Raw genomic sequence first — 20,716 nt, 5'->3', positions numbered from 1 at the left:
TCCGGGTAATAATGGACCAGTGAGCCTTACGTCTGTGGTGGGAGAACTGTTGGAAAAGTTTCTTAGAGATAGGATCTATGGGCATTTAGAGAATCATGGTCTGATCAGGGACAGTCAGCATGGCTTTGTGAAGGGCAGATCGTGTCTAACAAGCCTGATATAGTTCTTTGAGGAGGTGACCAGGCATATAGATGAGGGTAGTGCAGTGGATGTGATCTATATGGATTTTAGTAAGGCATTTGACAAGGTTCCACACGGTAGGCTTATTCAGAAAGTCAGAAGGCATGGGATCCAGGGAAGTTTGGCCAGGTGGATTCAGAATTGGCTTGCCTGCAGAAGGCAGAGGGTCGTGGTGGAGGGAGTACATGCAGATTGGAGGGTTGTGACTAGTGGTGTCCCACAAGGAAGGGTTCTGGGACCTCTACTTCTCGTGATTTTTATTAACGACCTAGATGTGGGGGTAGAAGGGTGGGTTGGCAAGTTTGCAGATGACACAAAGGTTGGTGGTGTTGTAGATAGTGTAGAGGATTGTCGAAGATTGCAGAGAGGCATTGATAGGTTGCAGAAGTGGGCTGAGAAGTGGCAGATGGAGTTCAACCCAGAGAAGTGTGAGGTGGTACACTTTGGAAGGACAAACTCCAAGGCAAAGTACAAAGTAAATGGCAGGATACTTGGTAGTGTGGAGGAGCGGAGGAATTTGGGGGTACATGTCCACAGATCCCTGAAAGTTGCCTCACAGGTGGATAGGGTGGTTAAGAAAGCTTATGGGGTGTTAGCTTTCATAAGTTGAGGGATAGAGTTTAAGAGTCGCGAGGTAATGATGCAGCTCTATAAAGCTCTGGTTAGGCCACACTTGGAGTATTGTGTCCAGTTCTGGTCACCTCACTATGGGAAGGATGTGGAAGCATTGGAAAGGGTACAGAGGAGATTTACCAGGATGCTGCCTGGTTTAGAGAGTATGCATTATGATCAGAGATTAAGGGAACTAGGGCTTTACTCTTTGGAGAGAAGGAGGATGAGAGGAGACATGATAGAGGTGTACAAGATAATAAGAGGAATAGATAGAGTGGACAGCCAGCGCCTCTTCCCCAGGGCACCACTGCTCAATACAAGAGGACATGGCTTTAAGGTAAGGGGTGGGAAGTTCAAGGGGGATATTAGAGGAAGGTTTTTTACTCAGAGAGTGGTTGGTGCGTGGAATGCACTGCCTGAGTCAGTTGTGGAGGCAGATACACTAGTGAAGTTTAAGAGACTACTAGACAGGTATATGGAGGAATTTAAGGTGGGGGGTTATATGGGAGGCAGGGTTTGATGGTCAGCACAACATTGTGGACTGAAGCACCTGTACTGTACTGTACTATTCTATGTTCTACGTTCTAAATTGCTCACCTCATCATATCAAACATCTTAAGATTTCAAATTAGGTTTAGAGATATTCTGGCATTTTTATGAGACAATGTATTTTTATATTGTAGCCTTTGTAAATGATGATGCACACAACAACCACAGCAATGACTCAGAAAGTTCAGACCGGTATGTTTATTTTGCATATTAATAACTTGAACCAGTGGGGATTGGGTGAGAAACCATAATGATTTACTGATAAATAAAGACATATTTCTCTTTTCTATGCATTCCACATGTTATTGTACTGAATTTTAAAAGATCTTTGTCCAAAATATAAGTGTTTTAAGAATACATTTTCTCTTACCTCAGTGGGGTTAATACATTTCATCATGCATTTAGGGTTTCCTCTCCCTCTGAAATTAATCATATTTTTATAATGCATAAACAGCTGCATGTCCTGCAAACAGAAAAAACATGGTTTACAGTTACATCAATGGGTCAAAAGTAATGAAAGCTCCTGAAAACTAAGAATACAATAATTTACAGTGAACATTCAGCATAAGACATAGGAGCAGAATGAGGCTAATTTGCCCATAGAGTCTGCTCCGCCATTCCATCACGGCTGATTTATTATCTCTCTCAACCCATTCTCCTGCCTTCTCTCCATAACCTTTCATGCCCTGACTAATGAAGAACTTATCAACCTCCGCTTTAAATATATTCAATGACTTGGCTGCCATAGTCAACCATGGCAGTAAATTCTGCAGATTCACTAGGCTCCGACTAAAGAAAATCCTTCTAATCTCTGTTCTCAGTGGGCATCCTTCTATTCTGAAGCTGTGCCCTCTGTTCCTAGACTTTCATCCTGAATAACGGACTCCAACATCATCCCAAGCGCTAAAGTCAGGCTAAAAAAAGGTTCAAAGGTTTATTTTATTGTCAACATTCTAGATTCAATTACATTTATTATCAAAAAAATGTATAAATTATACACTTGGGGTTTGCTTCCTCACAGGTAACCAAAAAGCAAGAAACCCAAAAAAACTAATTAAAAAAAAAGAATAAAAATAAAAAGACCAATACTGCAAGAGAAAGACAAAAATACAAATCATGCAAACAGCATTCAAAACCAAAATTGAGCCCTTGGATATGAACCCCGGAGAAGCTCGGAGTAAGCCCAAAGTCTCGCTTATCAGTCCATCATATTATCAGGCACCGAGCACAGCAGTCAGGACAGTATTCATAGCCTCAGCACTATGCAAATGACCATTGTTGAGAATGAGTGAAATCGGCTCTTGTCCTGACCGACACCTTTTCAGTCTTTTCAGTTCACCTGGGCCGGTGTTTAAGTTGACCAAACAATGGAACAGTGAAAGGCTCCGGTGCCCTGGAGAGAGGAGTGAAGATTGCGGAGAGTGAGCAAAATCGGCTCTCACCTCTGATTCGGGCCAGTATTTAAAATTCTCTAAACAAAAAATCGTACCTCGCACAGGGACCTGGCTGAGGCAAAAAGCTCCGGGTCTAGACCCCGCCGCCCAACAACTCACTCTAGGCCTAGATCATGCCATGCAGCGACTTGCTCCAGGCCCAGATTTTGCTGCCCAGCCTGAAGCCGCTCCCAAGCTCTTCAAGTCAGCTGGGCATCCAGAACAAACCTGGGCCAGTTGTATAGGCACCAAATCTTTTCTGCCTGGGTCCCGACGTCTCCTTTTGGCACCTAGAGCAATCCAATCTCGCTCTCAGGTCAGCTGTATAGGCATCAGAACTCCTCCCGCAGGCCGGCTGGTGGCGCAATGACATCGGCGCCGGACCCGGGAGCGGAGGCTCCCGGGTTCGAAATTACTGAGTACGCTTTCCATCCGTGCCGGGTTGAGTGTCGAGATCGCAACTCAACCTCATAAAATAAAAGGGAAGAATACTGCGAAAATGTCTGTGTGAGGAGTGGCGCGCCACACAGTCCCTCTCTCGCTCTGCCCCTTGTAAAAAGCCATAAAAACATAGAAACATAGAAACATAGAAAATAGGTGCAGGAGTAGGCCATTTGGCCCTTCGAGCCTGCACCGCCATTTATTATGATCATAGCTGATCATCCAACTCAGAACACCGCCCCAGCCTTCTCTCCATACCCCCTGACTCCCGTAGCCACAAGGGCCATATGTAACTCCCTCTTAAATATAGCCAATGAACTGGCCTCAACTGTTTCCTGTGGCAGAGAATTCCACAGATTCACCACTCTCTGTGTGAAGAATTTTTCCTCATCTCAGTCCTAAAAGGCTTCCCCTCTATCCTCAAACTGTGACCCCTCGTTCTGGACTTCCCCAACATCGGGAACAATCTTCCTGCATCTAGACTGTCCAATCCCTTTAGGATCTTATACGTTTCAATCAGATCCCCCCTCAATCTTCTAAATTCCAACGAGTACAAGCCCAGTTCATCCAGTCTTTCTTCATATGAAAGTCCTGCCATCCCAGGAATCAATCTGGTGAACCTTCTTTGTACTCCCTCTATGGCAAGGATGTCTTTCCTCAGATTAGGGGACCAAAACTGCACACAATACTCCAGGTGTGGTCTCACCAAGGCCTTGTACAACTGCAGTAGTACCTCCCTGCTCCTGTACTCGAATCCTCTCGCTATAAATGCCAGCATACCATTCGCCTTTTTCACCGCCTGCTGTACCTGCATGCCCACTTTCAATGACTGGTGTATAATGACACCCAGGTCTCGTTGCACCTCCCCTTTTCCTAATCGGCCGCCATTCAGATAATAATCTGTTTTCCTATTTTTGCCACCAAAGTGGATAACTTCACATTTATCCACATTAAATTGCATCTGCCATGAATTTGCCCACTCACCCAACCTATCCAAGTCACCCTGCATCCTCTTAGCATCCTCCTCACAGCCAACACCACCACCCAGCTTCGTGTCATCCGCAAACTTGGAGATGCTGCATTTAATTCCCTCATCCAAGTCATTAATATATATTGTAAACAACTGGGGTCGCAGCACTGAGCCTTGCGGTACCCCACTAGTCACCGCCTGCCATTCTGAAAAGGTCCCGTTTATTCCCACTCTTTGCTTCCTGTCTGCTAACCAATTCTCCACCCACACTAATACCTTACCCCCAATACCATGTGCTTTAAGTTTGCACACTAATCTCCTGTGTGGGACCTTGTCAAAAGCCTTTTGAAAATCCAAATATACCACATCCACTGCTTCTCCCCTATCCACTCTACTAGTTACATCCTCAAAAAATTCTATGAGATTCGTCAGACATGATTTTCCTTTCACAAATCTATGCTGACTTTGTCCGATCATTTCACCGCTTTCCAAATGTGCTGTTATCACATCCTTGATAACTGACTCCAGCAGTTTCCCCACCACCGATGTTAGGCTAACCGGTCTATAATTCCCCGGTTTCTCTCTCCCTCCTTTTTTAAAAAGTGGGGTTACATTAGCCACCCTCTAATCCTCAGGAACTAGTCCAGAATCTAACGAGTTTTGAAAAATTATCACTAATGCATCCACTATTTCTTGGGCTACTTCCTTAAGCACTCTAGGATGCAGACCATCTGGCCCTGGGGATTTATCTGCCTTCAATCCCTTCAATTTACCTAACACCACTTCCCTACTAACATGTATTTCGCTCATTTCCTCCATCTCACTGGACCCTCTGTCCCCTACTATTTCTGGAAGATTATTTATGTCCTCCTTAGTGAAGACAGAACCAAAGTAATTATTCAATTGGTCTGCCATGTCCTTGCTCCCCATAATCAATTCACCTGTTTCTGTCTGCAGGGGATCTACATTTGTCTTTACCACGGAATCACGGAAGGACGGACGCACGCACATGTAGACGCACACGCACAGACTCGCACGCACGCAGGCACATGCCAAAAAAGAACTCCTCCTGCAACAATTCTGCTATACACCATCATGGCTCATCCCCCAAACTCGCCTCGCCATCGCTCACCTCTTCATTGTTTGCAGCAATAATTTAACACAATTTGCCTCAGAAAAGGAATGTTATAGTGATGTTGTTAGACAGATTTCTTAGCCTTTTGATTACCAGAAAGCTGTCACACATTCAATAGAGCCATCTTAACCAGAAATAAGCATGTAGAATACAATTATATAAAGTATGCATGTACAACACAACTCTGATATTCATCTAACTGGCCTTTCTTTTGCTCCCTCCCTTATGAGGTGACATTTGCAGTTTTCCAGTCCTCCATAACTATTCCAGAATCTAGTGATTCTTGAAAGATCATTACTAATGCCTCCACAATTTCTTCAGCTACATCTTTCAGAACCCTGGGGACCTTTCAGCTTCCCAAGCACCTTCTCCCTAGTAATGGCAACTACTCACTTCTGCCCACTCTCGAATTTTTGACATACTGCTAATGTCCTCCACAGTAAAAACTGATGCAAAATACTTATTTTGACTGTCATCTCTTTGTCTTCTGTTACTAAGTCTCCAGAGTCATTTTCCAGTGGCCCAATATCCACTCTTGCCTCTCTCTTACTCTTTATATCTCCAAAAAAATTTTGGTATCATCTTTTATATTATTGGCTGGCTTACCTTCATATTTCATATTTTTTTTCCTTATGCCATTTTAGTTGCTTTCTGTTGGCTTTTAAAAGCTTCCTAATCCGCTAACTTTCCGATAATTTTTGCTATGTTATATGTCCTCTCTTTTCCTTTCATGCTGTCTTTGACTTCCCTTGTTAGCCATGATTGCCTCATCCTCCTTGTAGAATACTTGTTTATCTTTGGGTTGTAACTATTCAACATCTTCAGAATTGCCCCCCAAAACTCCAGCCATTTCTGTTCTGCCATCAAACCTGCTAGTCTTCCCTTCCAATCAACTTTGGCCAACTCTTCTCTCATGCCCCTGTAATTCCCTTTACTCCACTGTAATACTGATACATCTGATTTAATTTTCTCCTTCGCAAACTGCAGGGTGAATTCTATCATCACTGCCTCCTAAGGGTTCGTTTACCTTAAGCTCCCTAACCAAATCTGGCTCATTGCACAACACCCAATCCAGAATAACCTTTCCCCCAGTGGGCTCAACCACAAGCTGCTCTAAAAATCCATCTTGTAGGCACCCTACAAATTCCCTCTTGGGATCCAGCACCAACCAGAAAATCCTGATCTACCTGCATTTTGAAACCCCCCATGACCATCGCACCATTGCCCTTTTTACATGCCTTTTTGATCACCATTCCAATTTATATCCCACATTCTGAATGCTGTTCTGAGGCCTGTATACAACTCTAATCAGGGTATTTTTACCTTTGTAGTTTCCTAACTCAACCCACAAGGATTCTACATCTCCTGATCCTATGTCACCTCTTTCTAAGGATTTTATTTTATTTTTTTTACCACCAGAGCCACCCCTCCGTCTTCTGCAGCTGGTCTGAGACATCCTTGACCCTAGCACCTGGGTGGCAACACAGCATCCTGATACAGGTTTCCCCCGCCGTCCGAAGGTAGAGCGTTCCTATGAAACGGTTCGTAAGCCGAAATGTCGTAAAGCGAAGAAACAATTACCATTTATTTATATGGGAAAATTTTGTGAGCGTTGGCAGACCCAAAAATAACCTACCAAATCATGCCAAATAACACATAAAACCTAAAATAACAGTAACATATAGTAAAAGCAGGAATGATATGATAAATACACAGCCTATATAAAGTAGAAATACTTCTCTATAACAATTGCCTGCACAGATCTCTGTAGCGAAAATCTCACGCAAGTGCTCTCGGCAGAAAATCTCACGCAAGCACTGTCGGCATAAACGCGCTCTCCAGTAACCTTTAAACTGTGAAGCTGCCAAATCTACCAAATAACATGTAAAAATACACAGCTGATATAAAGTAGAAATAATGTATGTACAGTGTAGTATCACTTATCGGAATTGGGAAAGCGCGGAGCACACTGATGGTAGTGTGTTAGACTGAGTCACCGCAGGCTGGGTGGTGCCATGGCCCCCCCACCCTCCAGGCTGCTGAGCGATACATTGCCGCGAAGAACGCAGGGGTCCAGCGGTAGCTGGGAGGTACACAGCACATCTTTAAGAAAAAAGCCAAAACAAACCTGCTAATTAATTAGGTGCCGCCCGTAATTGTCGGCCCAGATCAGTGCCGATTTCTGATTGCATCGTCTCTGATCTGGGCCGACAATTACGGGCGGCACCTAATTAATTAGCAGGTTTGTTTCGGCTTTTTTCTTAAAGATGTGCTGTGTGCCTCCCGGCTACCGTTGCATTCTCCGCGAATCGGTATCTGTCCGTGGCCTGTGGGTTGGGGTGGTGGGACACTGGGGTGTCATCTCATCTTTAGATTTCCATTTGAACAGGCAGCTCATCTTCTCCTATCTCTGCCCGCCTCGATGTCGAAGGTCAAGGTTTGTCATCTGCTGTGGCTGATGTGGAAGGCTTGCTTGACTGCTGAGCCTCGTGCATTTTTCTATCATACAGTTCTTTGTAAGGACTCAAACCATCCTGCAAATATCCCCTAAACCTACGTACCCTTTCAAAATTAATGTTGTACTTTATCATTACTCATTCGGTTTCGATTGTTATCCTTTTTTCTTCCAATTGCATCAGCTCTTCATCTGTCAGTTCTTGGTGATGGGATGCCAAAACCTCTTCAACATCATCTTCGTCAGCTTCCACAAGCCAAACTCACGTTGTCCTTACTTCGTTCACCACGATCAAAATGCTTAATTAAGTCTAGTTTTACCGTAAGTGTAACATCCTTATGAGCTCTTTCAGGCTTTTCCGATACCATAGAACTCATCTTGCAAACAGCTGCTCACAGGCATGTGTTAAAGCAAAGCAGTTGCAAATCCGGGGCAGAGCGGCTGCTTGGGGTGCGCTGCCTTTTATCGCGCGCTGATTTTTTCGCGTGCTGATTTTTTATTGCGCGCTGAATTTTTTTTTCGTAACAGTGAAAGCACCTTCTGAAAGTGAAAATAGGGTACTAATGCAGGTCTTTCGTAACAGTGAGGTTTCGTAAAGCAAGCGTTCGAAAAGCGGGGGACACCTGGGTACCTTTGAATGAAATGAGATATGTATTCAATTTCCTCAAAAAGTGATAGTAGCTTATAACAGTTATTTCAGGGATTTGATTCCTTTAATAACAAAAAGTGAAAGAAAAATAAAACAAAATAACTATCCAGGTTCTGTATGTCTTATATTGGCACACAGTCTTCCCGATACATAGGTCAATTGACTATTCTACATCTGGCCCTAGTTGGTCTCTGAGTCTACTGCTGGTCCGTGATATAATTGTATTGCAGGTATATCTGCTTTCATAAAGCACCTTCTTCAGTAATCCTCCTAAGAGGACCTGTTCATTCAACATAGGATGCACTGTTCCATTGTGATGTCTAATGAACTTTGGTGTGGTGTGTACAGAATATCCACTACCTCCCGTCACAGTAGTGGATGCATTAGTGATAATTTTTCAAAACTCTTTAGATTCTGGACTAGTTCCTGAGGATTGGAGGGTGGCTAATGTAATCCCACTTTTTAAAAAAGGAGGGAGAGAGAAACCAGGGAATTATAGACCGGTTAGCCTAACATCGGTGGTGGGGAAACTGCTAGAGTTAGTTATCAAAGATGTGATAACAGCACATTTGGAAAGCGGTGAAATCATCGGACAAAGTCAGCATGGATTTGTGAAAGGAAAATCATGTCTGACCAATCTCATAGAATTTTTTGAGGATGTAACTAGTAGAGTGGATAGGGGAGAAGCAGTGGTTGTGGTATATTTGGATTTTCAAAAGGCTTTTGACAAGGTCCCACACAGGAGATTAGTGTGCAAACTTAAAGCACATGGTATTGGGGGTAAGGTATTGATGTGGATAGAGAATTGGTTAGCAGACAGGAAGCAAAGAGTGGGAATAAATGGGACCTTTTCAGAATGGCAGGCAGTGACTAGTGGGGTATTGCAAGGCTCAGTGCTGGGACCCCAGTTGTTTACAATATATATTAATGACTTAGATGAGGGAATTAAATGCAGCATCTCCAAGTTTGCAGATGACACGAAGCTGGGCGGCAGAGTTAGCTGTGAGGAGGATGCTGAGAGGATGCAGGGTGACTTGGCTAGGTTAGGTGTGTGGGCAAATTCATGGCAGATGCAATTTAATGTGGATAAATGTGAGGTTATCTACTTTTGTGAGAAAAACAGGAAAACAGATTATTATCTGAATGGTGGCCGATTAGGAAAAGGGGAGGTGCAACAAGACCTGGGTGTCATTATACACCAGTCATTGAAAGTGGGCATGCAGGTACAACAGGCGGTGAAAAAGGGGAATGGTATGCTGGCATTTATAGCAAGAGGATTCGAGTACAGGAGCAGGGAGGTACTACTGCAGTTGTACAAGGCCTTGGTGAGACCACACCTGGAGTATTGTGTGCAGTTTTGGTCCCCTAATCTGAGGAAAGACATTCTTGCCATGGAGGGAGTACAAAGAAGGTTCACCAGATTGATTCCTGGGATGGCAGGAGTTTCATATGATGAAAGACTAGATCGACTAGGCTTATACTCGCTGGAATTTAGAAGATTGAGGGGGGATCTTATTGAAGCGTATAAAATCCTAAAGGGATTGGACAGGCTAGATGCAGGAAGATTGTTCCCGATGTTGGGGAAGTCCAGAATGAGGGGTCACAGTTTGAGGATAAAGGGGAAGCCTTTTAGGACTGAGATGAGGAAAAATTCTTCACACAGAGAGTGGTGAATCTGTGGAATTCTCTGCCACAGGAAACAGTTGAGGCCAGTTCATTGGCTATATTTAAGAGGGAGTTAGATATGGCCCTTGTGGCTAAAGGGATCAGGGGGTATGGAGAGAAGGCAGGTACAGGGTTCTGAGTTGGATGATCAGCCATGATCATACTGAATGGCGGTGCAGGCTCAAAGGGCCGAATGGCCTACTCCTGCACCTATTTTCTATGCTTCTATGTTTCTAACCACAGACTATACTGCAGGGTCTACACACCCCACAGGCAGGCTGCACAGCAGGTTCAGCAATTACACTCGTGAACACGCACGTTCCAGCTAAGTATTTAAATCCCTTCTTTTCAATGTAGTCTTGTTGAGACTTGAGCAAAGCACAGCAACGTTATGCTCCCTGCTTACCTTTGTCCCTGTCTGAGAAAGGGGACTACCATGTTGACTGATGCTGGAAAAGAGCGGTATTCAATTAGTATTTAGATAATCCTTTCAGTTGTGGTGTTGGCATTTAACTTTTGGTCTGAGAATTTTAATTATCGGCACCGTTCTCTAGTGTTTATTGTTTTCCTTTCCCTTAAAATTCTGCAAAGTTCTTATTAAAGTCAGTGAACTGTCGACCTGCTTCAGTGTCTCTCTCTCTGTGCTTGTGCCATACCCAAATGTTCTGACACCTTATGTCATGTCTGATGTCCATCTGTTGCCAGCTTCAGCCTTGCTGTATCTCCAGCTTTTATTGGTAGCAGCTCTTTGACAATACATCTTTGACTATAGACCTTTGAGCAACTCACAGTGTTTTGCTAAATTTGGTATCAACTCGCCTATTCATAAGTCTCCTGGGTTGGGGAGTTTGCAAAAGGCTAGGATGCTCAAATAGGGACAGATTCTGATGAGATAGCTTTCTTCAGCAGTTCCTTTGACATCTTTACAGAGCTAAGACCATAAGTTATAGCAGCAGAATTAGATCATTTGGTCCATCAAGTCTGCTCCACCATTTCATCATGGCTGATCCATTTCCCTCTCAGCCCCAATCTCCTGCATTTTACCCATAACCCTTCATGCCCTGACTAATCAAGAATCTATCAACCTCCTCCTTAAATATACCCAAATGACTTGGCCTCCACAGCTGCCTGTAGCAACAAATTCCACAGGTTCACCACCTACTGGCTGAAGAAATTCCTCCTCATCTCCAGGCAGTATTTGATCACCCACCTCAGTGACATTGGTCCCAGGATTAAGTCAGGTGCCCCACAACGGATTTGGTGGAGATGTTTGGAGGTGAGCCAATAGCAAAGGGAATTGGCTGGCTGAGGATTTTGCACAGAACGGAAGTGCGATTGGTAAGGTGAGATGCACATCCTGCTGACATCAAGAATCAACTGTATGCCTTTCCATTATTCTGTGAAAAGGGAAGCAATATTTTCAAAAAGCAAACAGGCAAGCCCCTAGGAACATCACAAAATTGCCTTCTGTGAACTATAGTGCATTACCTTTGAAAAGAACTTCAGGGGTATTGTAAAGACAAGTAGCCCTTTAACATTGTGAATGTTAAGGTTAAATGAATTGGTAAGAAGTAAACTTTCTGAAAACATGAAAACTAATCCAAGTATTATAAAATGTATTTTCCATTTAGACCAAACAGATCTAAGCAGTTTTTTTGTCCAGTGTGTGCCTGGGACTTGATGAGAGTGCACTAGTTCCTTTGGTTGGATCCTTTCGAGGAATCTACAGTTCCTTCATTCCTGCACATGGTGCCTGATTTCTCCATTCATCCCTAGCACCCTAGTAGAAACTGACACCCACTCCCATAAGTTGTGAGGAAATACATTTTGGTCATGAAATAGCAATTCCTCCGTAAAGAAATACTCTTTCATTTCTGAAGATCAGGTCACTTTGGGAGCTCAATTCATTTCTCATATTGTAGCTTACTCTGAAATAGGTTCAACTGCATCTGTGCTCCTTTCCATGTTACGTTATTTATTTATTTAGTGATACGACATGGTATCGGGCCCTTGCAGCCCAATGAGTCTGTGCCACACCAGTTACACCTGTGTTACCAATTAGCCTACAAACCTGTACATCGTTGGAATGTGGGAGGAAGCCAGAGCACCCAGAGAAACCCATGCAATCACAGGAAGAACAGACAGCAGCAAAATTGAACCTGGATCATTGGCATGGAATAGTGTCACTCTAACCATTACACTATCGTGCAACCCCAGAAACATACTATATCTGAAACATTCTTTTCAGTCTTCTAGTCTCCTCACACATCTGTGGCTAAGAGATTGGAATATACGTATCTTGCCATGTTAATTTTCTAAGGGATCTGATAATCTGATAATAGGACCTATCAAGGGTAACAGTGGGAAAGTGTGTATGGAACTGGAGGAAATAGCAGGGATACTTAATGAATACTTTACTTCAGTATTCACTATAGAAAAGGGTCTTGGTGATTGTAGTGCTGACTTGCAGCAGACTGAAAAGCTTGAGCATGTAGATATTAGGAAAGAGAATGTGCTGGAGCTTTTGGAAAGCATCAAGTTGGATAAGTCGCCAGGACCGGATGAGATGTACCCCAGGCTACTGTGGGAGGCGAGGGAGGAGATTGCTGAGCCTTTGGCGATGATCTTTGCATCATCAATGGGGATGGAAGAGGTTGCAGAGGATTGGAGGGTTGTGGATGTTGTTCCTTTATTCAAGAAAGGGAGTAGAGATAGCCCAGGAAATAATAGAGCAGTGAGTCTTACTTCAGTGATTGGTAAGTTGATGGAGAAGATCCTGAGAGGCAGGATTTATGAACATTTGGAGAGGTTTCATATGATTAGGAACAGTCAGCATGGCTTTGTCAAGGGAAGGTCGTGCCTCACCAGCCTGATTGAATTTTTTGAGGATGTGACTAAACACATTCATAAAGGAAGAGCCGTAGATGTAGTGTATATGGATTTCAGCAAGGCATTTGATAAGGTACCCCATGCAAGGCTAATTGAGAAAGTAAGGAGGCATGGGATCCAAGGGGTCATTGCTTTGTGGATCCAGAACTGGCTTGCCCACAGAAGGCAAAGAGTGGTTGTAGATGGTCATATTCTGCATGGAGGTCGGTGACCAGTGGTGTGCCTCAGGGATCTGTTCTGGGATCCTTACTCTTACTCTGGATGAGGAAGTGGAAGGATGGGTTAGTAAATTTGCTGATGACACAAAGGTTGGAGGTGTTGTGGGTAGTGTGGAGGGCTGTCAGAGGTCACAGCGGGACATTGATAGGATGCAAAACTGGGCCTAGAAGTGGCAGGTGGAGTTCAACCCAGATAAGTGTGATAGTAGTTCATCTTGGTAGGTCAAATATGGTGGCAGAATATAGTATTAATGGTCAGGCTCTTGGCCGTGTGGTGGATCAGAGGGATCTTGGGGTCCGAGTCCATAGGACGCTCAAAGCAGCTGCACAGGTTGACACTGTGGTTAAGAAGGCATATGGTGTATTGGCCTTCATTAATCGTGGAATTGAATTTAGGAGCCGAGAAGTAATGTTGCAGCTATATAGGACCCTGGTCAGACCCCACCTGAAGTACTGTGCTCAGTTTTGGTCGCCTCACTACAGGAAAGAGGTGGAAGCCATAGAAAGGGTGCAGAGGAGATTTACAAGGATGTTGCTTGGATTGGGGAGCATGCCTTATGAAAACAGGTTGAGTGAACTCGGCCTTTTCTCCTGGGAGCGACGGAGTATGAGAGGTGACCTGATAGAGGTGTATAAGATGATGAGAGGCATTGATCGTGTGGCTAGTCAGAGACTTTTTCCCAGGGCTGAAATGGTTGCCACAAGAGGACACAGGCTTAAGGTGCTGGGGAGTAGGTACAGAGGAGATGTCAGGGGTAAGTTTTTTACTCAGAGAGTGGTGAGTGTGTGGAATGGGCTGCCGGCAACAGTGGTGGAGGCGGATACGATAGGGTCTTTTAAGAGAGTTTTAGATAGGTACATGGAGTTTAGAAAAATAGAGGGCAATGGGGAAGTCTAGTAATTTCTAATGTAGGGACATGTTCGGCACAACTTTGTGGGCCAAAGGGCATGTATTGTGCTGTAGGTTTTCTATGTTTCTATCATTTTGTCAACCAGAGGGTGCAATCTGGAATTTACTGCCTGAGAATGTGATGCACTCAGTATTTTAAAGTACTTAGACTGCACACTTCCGAATTGTTAAAGTAGGGGATGAGGTAACATCCTGTAGAACAAGTACCTCACTATCATTAAAGTGTTGCAATACAGACTCCGCTGTGACCGACTCCTTGATTAATTTTAGCATATGTTCATGTGCTTCCAACCAACATTATTTCCAAGTGGTTTACACATTTCACTGAAGTGAGGCAAGAGCTTGTTCAAAGTTAATAAAGCTCAGTAAGGGAAAGAATTACAGATAGTTATAGCTCTCATGTCCATAGGCAGAATGTGAGGTGAATTTATATTGGGGATTGTTGGACCATTTGAGGGAGATCCAAGAGAACAAGCAGGGAGTGGAACAGAGGACTGAAATGAGAAGCAACCAGAAGCCTGTTCTGCTCACAAAAATCTTCCGTTTTCAAATCTATATTTGGTTTCTCCATTGCAGAGCACTTCATGTTGACAACACTCTATGCAATGCATTGAAAGGGGAGAAGTGCAATTGAATTGATGCTTAACCTGGAAGGACAGGGTTACTGGAGAGTGGAAAGCAAAATGGTAAAAGGGCAGGTGTTGCATCTTCTACAATTGTACGAAAAAGTGCTGTGAGAGGGAATTGCTTGTTGGAAAAGTAAGGATGAATCTGAGAGTTGCAGAAGGAACAGTTCATTTGGAGTGCTGAAAAGTAAGGGGAGCAGAAAATGTACTGGTTTTGGAATCTTTTCAGAAATGGTGGAGTATGATCCATTGAATGTGGAAGTTGTTGGGGTGGAAGGTGAGGGCTAGGGGAACTCTAGGGAAACAGACTAACTGGCAGATGTTCAAGGAGGCCACATCAAATGGAGAAGACACAGGTCTTGAGGAATATGCCTCATATGTCACTAACTACATCAGTAAGCTGATACCTCAAAAACGGTCATCTCATGGCCCAACCAGAAACCCCGGCTGAATGCGGTGTGCACTCCCTACTAAAAGCCTGCAATGCTGCCTTTAAGTCAGGTGATGGAACAGCTCTCAGAGCAGTCAGGAGAAACCAAGAGGGCAAAGATCGCCTATGCACAAAACAATTCAAGACACCTGTCCAATAACAATCCCCAGCATGTGTGGTTGGGCATCAAGGATATTACTGACTACAGAAGGAAAAACAGTGTTGACTGTCCCAGCAATACCTCATTCCCTGAGGCTTTAAACAATTTTTATGCACACTTCAAGACATGCAACACAATGCCAGAAACGAAAGCTACCCCTCCCAGGTGAGCAGCCACTGTCTGGAACAGCAGCAGATGTGAGAAGGACTCTGCAGAGAGTCAACAGAGAGTAAGGCAGATGGGCCAGAGACATCCCACCAGGTACTCAGGGAGTGTGCACACCAGCTCACTGACATCTTCACAGACATCTTCAACACTTCGCTCATCCTGGCTGCTGTCCCCACATCTTTCAAATCAGCCACCATCAGCTGTGTACCAAAGAACTCTGCACCTGCAGTCCACCGTCCGGTGGCACTGACACCAATTATCATGAAGTGCTTTGAATATCTGGTAATGGCACACATCAAAGATCCCATTCCTGACACACTGGACACTCACCAATATACTTACTGACAAAACTGCTCTACGACAGGTGCCACAGCATCTGTCACGCACCTGGGCCCTTATGACACTTATGTCAGTGTGCTGTTTCTGAATTTCAGTTCAACAGTCAACACTATTGTCCCACAGACCTTGGTGAACAAAATCTTACTTGTTGGTCTAAATACACTACTGTGCAACTGGGTGTTGGACCTCTTAACCAATAGACCTCAGACAGTCAGGATGCACAACCTCTCCTCCCTCCCAATCATTCTCAACACGGGTCCCCTCCCCCCACCCCCAGGCTGTGTGCTGAGCCCATTGCTGTACACTCTGCTCACATGTGACTGCATAGCTAAACACCTGAGTAATCCCATTCTCAAATTCCTCGGTGACACAACAGTTATCAATAACGATGAAATGGCCTACGGAGGGGAGGTGGAAGAGGGCCTGGGGCCAGGCAAATAACCTCTTCCTCAATGTCAACAAGACAAAGGAGATGGTTATCAACTTCAGAAGAATTTGTACCATTCACACTCCCCCTTACATTGGTGCAACAGCACTGGAAACTGCAAGCAGTTTTAAACACCTGGGAATGCATATCACACACAACCTCTCATGGTCCCAGAACACATCCTAAGCTCACTATTGCCTTTACTCTCTGAAGAGGCTGAAGAGAACTGGACTTTGCACATCCATACTCACGTCATTCCACAGTAGAGACCATCCTAACAAGCTGCATCACTGCTTGGTACAGAAACGACACTGCATCAGATAGGAAGGCTCTACAACAGATCAAAACTTCCCAGCATATCACCAGTATCAGCCCACTTGCCATTAAGGACATTTATGCAGAAATGTGCCAGAAAAGGGCCAGTAACATCATGAAAGATCCTACCCAATCTGCTTTTTGTCCCACTCCCATCTGTGAGGAGGATTCAAGGCATCCAAGCACATCTCCACTCACTAACCCACCCCTCCACCACTAACCTAACCACCACTACCTTATCATTTCCTGTTAATCAGCTTATGTACAGACACTCCCGTGCCTGGAGTCACTTTATGGATATCAATCAATCTACATATAAGCTAACTTATGTATTTATATTTTTTGTGTTTTTTTAACTATTGTGAGCGGTACTGTAGTGTAATGGTTAGCACAATGGTTTACAGTGCTGCATTGGATCTGGAGTAACAATTATTTTGTTCTTCTTTATAGCTGTGTACCGGAAATGACATTAAACAATCTTGAATGTTCAATGTTTAACCAAACTGGAAGAAGCAGGATGAAAACTGAAATATAGGAAATCCTGTAAGTGAGAAGTGATCCAAAGCTCTGTCTGTTATAGTACAGAGAAACCATGGCTGAGGGAAAAGGAAGGTCTGTTGAAAGCACTATAGTCTTGTCATCAAAGCAGATTAACACTGGAGAAGGACAAACTAGGAGAATTGAATGGATTCTATAGTGCAAGCAGTGTAGTGGGAGAGATTAAAAATAGCTGTGAAATTAATCTGTCTTCTGAGATGAAAATAAAGATGTCAGAAAAGAGAATTCAGACAGAAACCATGTGAAAGTGAGATTAGGGTGGGAGCAGAGTTAATAAACTTTCATGTTCTCTACAAATTTAGGAAGCAGCAACAATGTAGAACCAAATCAAATATCCAACAAAGATATTGGTAGAATAGGGGTCATGTGAGGTCACCTTTGAATTGCAGAAAGTGAGTGGAGCTGAGGACATTGTTCAATATATCAATGACTTTAGCAGGTGAAAGAGTAGTTGGGGAAATGGACTGGTTGAGCCTCTGCTGTTCACGGAAGAAGGGAAGAGACCTCAGATCATTGTGTTTTGAGATGGTATGGAGGAATTAGGCATCTGTGGTGAGGATTGGGAAGATGGGACCAGTCAAAGTGGTGGGGGAAAGTTGGAAGGGGAAAAGAGTAAGTTAAGGTAGGAATAAGCAGGACTTTTAGGTAAGAACAAACTGAAAGAATGGATCTTAAGGAAAAAGGAGGCAGTGCATCATTGGGGAGATGCGGGCTATAGGCTGCAGAGGGAAGATATTCTGAGGATGCGAGGTTGGTGACTGGGAGACAATGAGCTGATGTTCTGTGGCCAGGTCATGCACCAGTGGGAGATATGAGAAGGTGCCTGAAAGGTAACATCCAACTCCTGCAACGTACCTAACCATAACAGTTCCGCCCTTGCCAAATGTTCTAATGTTAATGTCAGGCTTGGTCCTTTGTTAGCAGATGATGCAAGTTCAAGGTTGGGGGGGGGGTATAGAAGGCAAAAATAGGTTAAATAAAGTACAGACAAGACAGGAAGTGGCCTGTCAACTTTTATTATTGACACGAGTTAACCTGGAAATGGTTGTGTATTATTCACTTTGAGTTAAATTAAATTGCATTTACTTTGCATTGAGTTATATAATCTAACTTCTATGCTCAATATTTCTTTCAAACCTTGAAACATTGAAATGTCCTTCAGACATTTCCTTCAGCCCCAAACAGAAAATTACAACATCTCCTGAAATAGCAATTATGGTATCTTGTCTAACAATTATAGATATTTATTTTAAAAGGTTATTTTCATATTTAGAAACAATCATAAAGACCATTTTAATTCTGCTATTTTTGGAAAATATGGCAAAGCAATAATCTGAATTTTCATATCATCTCTCACAGCTTCAAGATGTATTAAAATATTTTCCCTATTGACATAATTTGAAAATGTAGTTACTGTTATAATGTAGTTCACGTGGCATAACTATTGATGGTAGGTAAAAATTGAGGGATGTTGTACATGGAAACAAAATTTTAAACTATTCAACTTATTAGTAATACCATCCATCACTGCAAATTGTCAATTTAGTATATAGCAAAACTTACAATATATCTTCTCCATGCTCTTTGTATTATTCTTGCTGAATTTTCCAATTTTTTAAGAGTTGCTTGCTGCTTCTCAGCTTCAGAGATCTCACGCATACTTATCTCGGTTGCAAAGATTTCACCAGTAGGAGTCCTATAAATAGGGCATTTTTTGTCCTCTCTCTTACTTCCGTCAGACATTAATGCTTCAACACTTTAAAAAATAATAACTTAACATTAATTCGTGAGTTGCGTTCTACAAAGCAAATTTGACAGTCTTTCCTAAATTCTGAATAATGTACACTCTTTCCTGTTGGTCTGGTCAGAGTTTGTAAAGACAGATTCCAAATGGTCTCCTAAAATACAAATATGATGGCCAAACCTTCCTCTACTCATTGAGTTAGTTCACAGATTTACATGCATCAGTTTTATCTTTGACTCTTCCCATCTATCCTGTAAGTATCATTGTGAAAATTGCATTGTAATGTTAAGGAAAAAATAATAAAAATCTTTAAATTGGCATTTGAAGCCTTTTTTGGGCAATAGGAACTTCTACAAAAGTAAATGGTTATATTTTAGTGTGTTTAATATAACCAGTAAGTCATTAATGGAAGTGGAACAAGATTGATGGTTTTCATTCATCCATGTTTGCAGTCATCAATGATACAACAAATTGCATTTATGCAGAATGTTGCATTTATATGGTTATATAGAATTTATGTATGAACAAGTGCAATATCTTGAGAAGTTTAATACTGAGTCACAGATGGAGTCATCAGGAAAAGATATCCAAAAACTTAGTCAAAGAGGTAGGCTTTAGTCAACAACTTAAACGAAGATGCAGAGAAAAGCAAAGTTGTTTGGGGAGGGCCTTTTAAAGCGTAGTGCCGAAACAACTGAAAGCTTAGACCACTAATAATGGAATGATCAAAATTGGAGACGTTCAATATCCTTTGTATCAGGACAGGAGCACCACAGAAATCATAAAAGCTTTTCCTCCTGGAGGATAGGAAAGAATTAGTTAAAAACAAGCATGAGGACTTCAATACTGACATTGTTGAACCAGAAATTAATGTACCTCCGAGAGCAGTTAGGTATCTGCCTTGGAATGGTCACTGAATAGGGCTTTGTAACACACTCAAAATGCTGGAGGAACTCAGCAGGCCAGGCAGCATCTATGGAAAAGAGTACAGTCGATGTTTTGGGCAGAGACCTTTCAGCAGGTTCCAAATCATCGACTGTACTCTTTTCTATAGACGTTGCCTGGCCTACTGAGTTCCTCCAGCATTTTATCTGTGTTGCTTGGATTTCCAGCATCTGCAGATTTTCTCTTGCTTGTGAATGGGGCTTTGCGCTAGTTAAGATACAATCAGGAGAGTGATTATATGTAACATGGAAGAACTACCTGGAGACTATCTTAATAATCACACATAGAGATAACAAAGTCTAGATGAAGGGTTCAGCATCAGATGAACAAAGATAGGGAAAGAGGCATAAAAAGGAAACCTTATTATAGATACATATTCAAAAGGGGACCAAATGCAGAATCAATGGTCTAGCTTAAATTCAGATACTCTCCAAGAAGAATAATGAAACTGCGCACAATGTTTGTAGTGGGGTCCAAAGATAGCACATTCATTTTTTCCCAATATTTAGTTGAATGGAAGGTCTTTGTTCATTCATCACTGGCTGATGAAAAGAAAGTGTGCCAAATCAGTAGTGGGGTTAAGAGGGGTGGAATAGCTATAAAGTCTGGTATACTTCTGCAAACCTCTAGAACCTACTGTTGCCTTTTAGATAATATCACTGAAGGGCAAGGCGTACTTAGCAAAAGGGTGGGCTAAGCTCGTGATTAGATAGTATTTGTTGTGTTATTAATTAACAGATTTGCTTCTTTTCAACAGAAGTCAGAAATGATGATGTCTGATAGGAGACTCAATAGTTAGGGGAACGGAGAGCACATTCTGTGGCTGCAAGAGAGAAGCCAGGATGGTATCTTGCCTCCCAGGATGTCTAGAACAGCTGCAGAAGATTCTTAAGATGGA

The 20,716-nt window shown here is 42.9% G+C and overlaps 1 protein-coding gene across 2 annotated transcripts in view; it reads right to left on the bottom strand.

Moving 5' to 3' along the window:
* The window catches only part of c7h11orf65 (chromosome 7 C11orf65 homolog), a 68,570-nt gene that overhangs the window by 31,509 nt on the left and 16,345 nt on the right, over nt 1-20,716 (bottom strand). For both annotated transcript variants that reach the window (XM_072264319.1, XM_072264320.1), the window contains exons 3-4: nt 18,693-18,885; nt 1,712-1,804 (exon numbers count right to left, since the gene is read on the bottom strand). In XM_072264319.1, coding sequence (XP_072120420.1) covers nt 1,712-1,804; nt 18,693-18,885 — 286 coding nt within the window. The remainder of the gene's footprint in view (nt 1-1,711; nt 1,805-18,692; nt 18,886-20,716) is intronic.

The sequence above is a fragment of the Mobula birostris genome, chromosome 7 (genome assembly GCF_030028105.1).
Source record: "Mobula birostris isolate sMobBir1 chromosome 7, sMobBir1.hap1, whole genome shotgun sequence".
NCBI classification, from domain to species: domain Eukaryota; kingdom Metazoa; phylum Chordata; class Chondrichthyes; order Myliobatiformes; family Myliobatidae; genus Mobula; species Mobula birostris.
Note: the sequence above shows the minus strand (reverse complement) of the source record. Positions and strands in the feature narration are given on the sequence as shown.